The following is a 2,500-nucleotide window of genomic DNA, read 5'->3' on the forward strand; positions in this document are numbered from 1 at the left end:
CGTACGAAAAGAAGGGACGAAGAGAAGGTGAACAAAGAATTAGAGCTTGAAATGCTGACTAAGCAATGAGCACTTCAGTGTACGGCGCGGCTGGGGCCGCTGGGGACCACCAGCTGGGTTCTTCTCGCTCAAAAATGCTACAGAGATTTTGTCACAAGAGCGCCGTTGTTGAGCATGCGTAAGATTCCAAAATGACATGATCATAAAATAGCAGAAGCGAGGAAAATGCATATCACAACAGTCATACGTCCTCAAGCATAGCCATTATTCCTCTCCACTATCTCCCAATGCGAAGTGGTCTTCTTGCAGCCCCTTGGATTTTTCGGGGCCCTTTCCCTTGTCTTTGACATTCAGCATCTCTGTTAATCGCGCAAGCATTTCCCCTTGCTTATCTATCGTTTGTCTAAGTGCGTCTATTTGTTCAAAGAGAACCTATCTCAACTGTTAATGCTTGATGACTCTTGTTGCGAGAATCATTACTTACTAATTGGTTCTTGGCCAGTTTAGTGTTGGTGAGATCTCTCTCCCTCTTCGTCTCTCCCGTCCCATCTATTCCACCTTGCCACATCCGCGGAGCATTGCCAAATGCCGCTCTCTGATCCACTGTCCCTGAAGCAGGAAATGGGGAGGCTGACCGAGGTCTGGACAAGGAAGGGCCGTTGGGAGTGGCAGTCTGGGTATTTTGCGATGATACAGGGAGGAGTGGGATGTTGTCTGTTGATGCCTGAGCGGTTCTGGTTTGTTCAATGGATTCGCGTGGAGTGGGCATACGGGAAGAGACCTGAATTGAGAGCTGTTAGATTGCCATTAAATCACTTGATAATTTGACGACGTACATTTTTCGGCAACTGCCTGGTCATGGCGTCAAACACTATGGCAAAATTTCGGCCCAGGACGAAACTTGGCAAGGCGATGAGAAGTAACCCAAACATGAGTAAAGGTATTGTCAAAAGCTTCCCCAAAAAGCTTTTTGGCACGACTTCACCATATCCCACCGTGCTCATGGTGACGAGGGAAAACCATGCCGTTCTGGGAATGGAATCGAAAGCAGAGGGGTCGCCGTCGGAATCAATGAATGCGGATAGTGAGGGATCCCATGTACCGCGCTCGGCAAAGTATATGAGGGTTGAAAAGAGCACAAGCACGAGGATGATGAAAAATGTCAAGGCCCAAAGCGCATCTCTCGAGCGCCTCACAGCAACATACATGACCTCAATAGTCAGAAGCATCTGATTTTGATACTTGAACGCCCGAAAGACTCGTAAAAGCCTAAACGTCCTTAGGATTGAAAACCGGAAAAGGATGGTGGTGTCCTCGTTTTGCGCGACCTCGATATAGTAAGGCAATATAGCGACGAGGTCAAGAAGGCCAAAGAAAGATGTTGCCCATGAGTAATACTGCGCCCAGGAACCTGAATGTGCTAATGATCGAGCAAGGTATTCAATGGTGAAAAGAACGACAATAGTGGTGTCAAGACCGAAAAGGGCCTTGATGATAATGGGTTCCATATGGAACGCAGGCATGGTGGATAGAGTTGTAAGTATCGCGCTATACATGCCGGATTAGGGTTATTAAGGTATGCCACTGCGAAAATATGAACTTGCCTGAATATAATAGCCCCGGTGACGATAATATGAACGAAAAATGCCTCTCGACCACTTGCTGGTTCTTCCATCAAAAGATATAGTTTTCGCTTCCACCTAGTCCGCATACCAGAGGCCACCGCAAAATGGTCCTCGCCCTCATCGTTGAAACCCAGTATGTGACCGAAGTCAGGCAAGTCAACCTCTTCTGAATCATCGTACGGATCCTCACTGAGGAAAGTAGCTCGGTGAAGTCTTGGCTCCTCAGACTGATCAGTATTTGATTGTGGGCGAGTGCGGCCATGTCTTTGGCGTGTAGCGGGAAAAGCGCCGGAGGGCGCTGAGAAGAGAAGATTTGCGGCGGAGGTTGTCGGGTGTAGAGTGAGGGTGCGTGACTTTGTCCAGGTAGAGGCTCTTCTCCGCTGTGGCCGTGGCAGTCTGGAGGGCCCTGCCTCTGGAGACGACGGGAATGCTGGCAGCTCATACTGCTCTGCGTGATTTGTGGGCATTCTCGGGGTGGCCGGATCTGGGCTGGCACATGCACAGCTGCAGTGTTTGCGGATGGCTTGTCTATATTTAGTTACTCTGGTCGCATGAACCGAGGGCGGATCAAATCATGGACATCCTTCCTGTTCTGGGCCAGTGCCTGAGTAATTAGGAAGGGCAGCTCAGTATTTACCATCGGGACGGGAACAAAATCCCAAACTGGGATAAATGAAGCCATCTATCTGGGCCCCCATTTAAAAAGTCGTTTCTCGAGAACGCTTATTGTCCGCCGCCAAATCCATAACAATCAAATCCACAACATTCACTAATCACCACAAGCAAAAATGCCGCCAAAAAACAAGGTAAAGAAGGGCGGGAAGAAGAACCTCGATGATGACGAGTTCTGGTGCGTTCAACTCTGCTGCAATGTC

General features: G+C 48.9%; 3 protein-coding genes across 3 annotated transcripts in view; 1 reads left to right on the forward strand and 2 right to left on the reverse strand.

Moving 5' to 3' along the window:
* CNB01070 (no arches protein, putative) overlaps positions 1 to 19 on the reverse strand; it is a 1,335-nt gene extending 1,316 nt beyond the window's left edge. Inside the window, exon 1 of the mRNA XM_569113.2 lies at positions 1 to 19. This exon is cut by the window's left edge and continues 198 nt beyond it. The gene's annotated coding sequence lies outside the window, so the exon portion shown is untranslated.
* A 196-nt stretch (positions 20 to 215) lies between these two features.
* On the reverse strand, positions 216 to 2,185 carry CNB01080 (conserved hypothetical protein). Its single transcript, XM_569114.2, has 4 exons — positions 1,605 to 2,185; positions 837 to 1,548; positions 485 to 781; positions 216 to 432 (listed from the first exon to the last, which is right to left on the reverse strand). The coding sequence occupies exons 1-4, from the start codon at positions 2,090 to 2,092 to the stop codon at positions 265 to 267; spliced, it is 1,665 nt and encodes a 554-aa protein (XP_569114.1). The 5' UTR covers positions 2,093 to 2,185; the 3' UTR covers positions 216 to 264.
* A 193-nt stretch (positions 2,186 to 2,378) lies between these two features.
* CNB01090 (GTPase, putative) overlaps positions 2,379 to 2,500 on the forward strand; it is a 4,460-nt gene continuing 4,338 nt past the window's right edge. Inside the window, exon 1 of the mRNA XM_569115.2 lies at positions 2,379 to 2,475. Within this exon, the coding sequence (XP_569115.1) occupies positions 2,414 to 2,475 (62 nt within the window). The 5' untranslated portion in view covers positions 2,379 to 2,413. The remainder of the gene's footprint in view (positions 2,476 to 2,500) is intronic.

The sequence above is a fragment of the Cryptococcus neoformans genome, assembly GCF_000091045.1.
Source record: "Cryptococcus neoformans var. neoformans JEC21 chromosome 2 sequence".
In the NCBI taxonomy this organism is placed as follows: domain Eukaryota; kingdom Fungi; phylum Basidiomycota; class Tremellomycetes; order Tremellales; family Cryptococcaceae; genus Cryptococcus; species Cryptococcus deneoformans.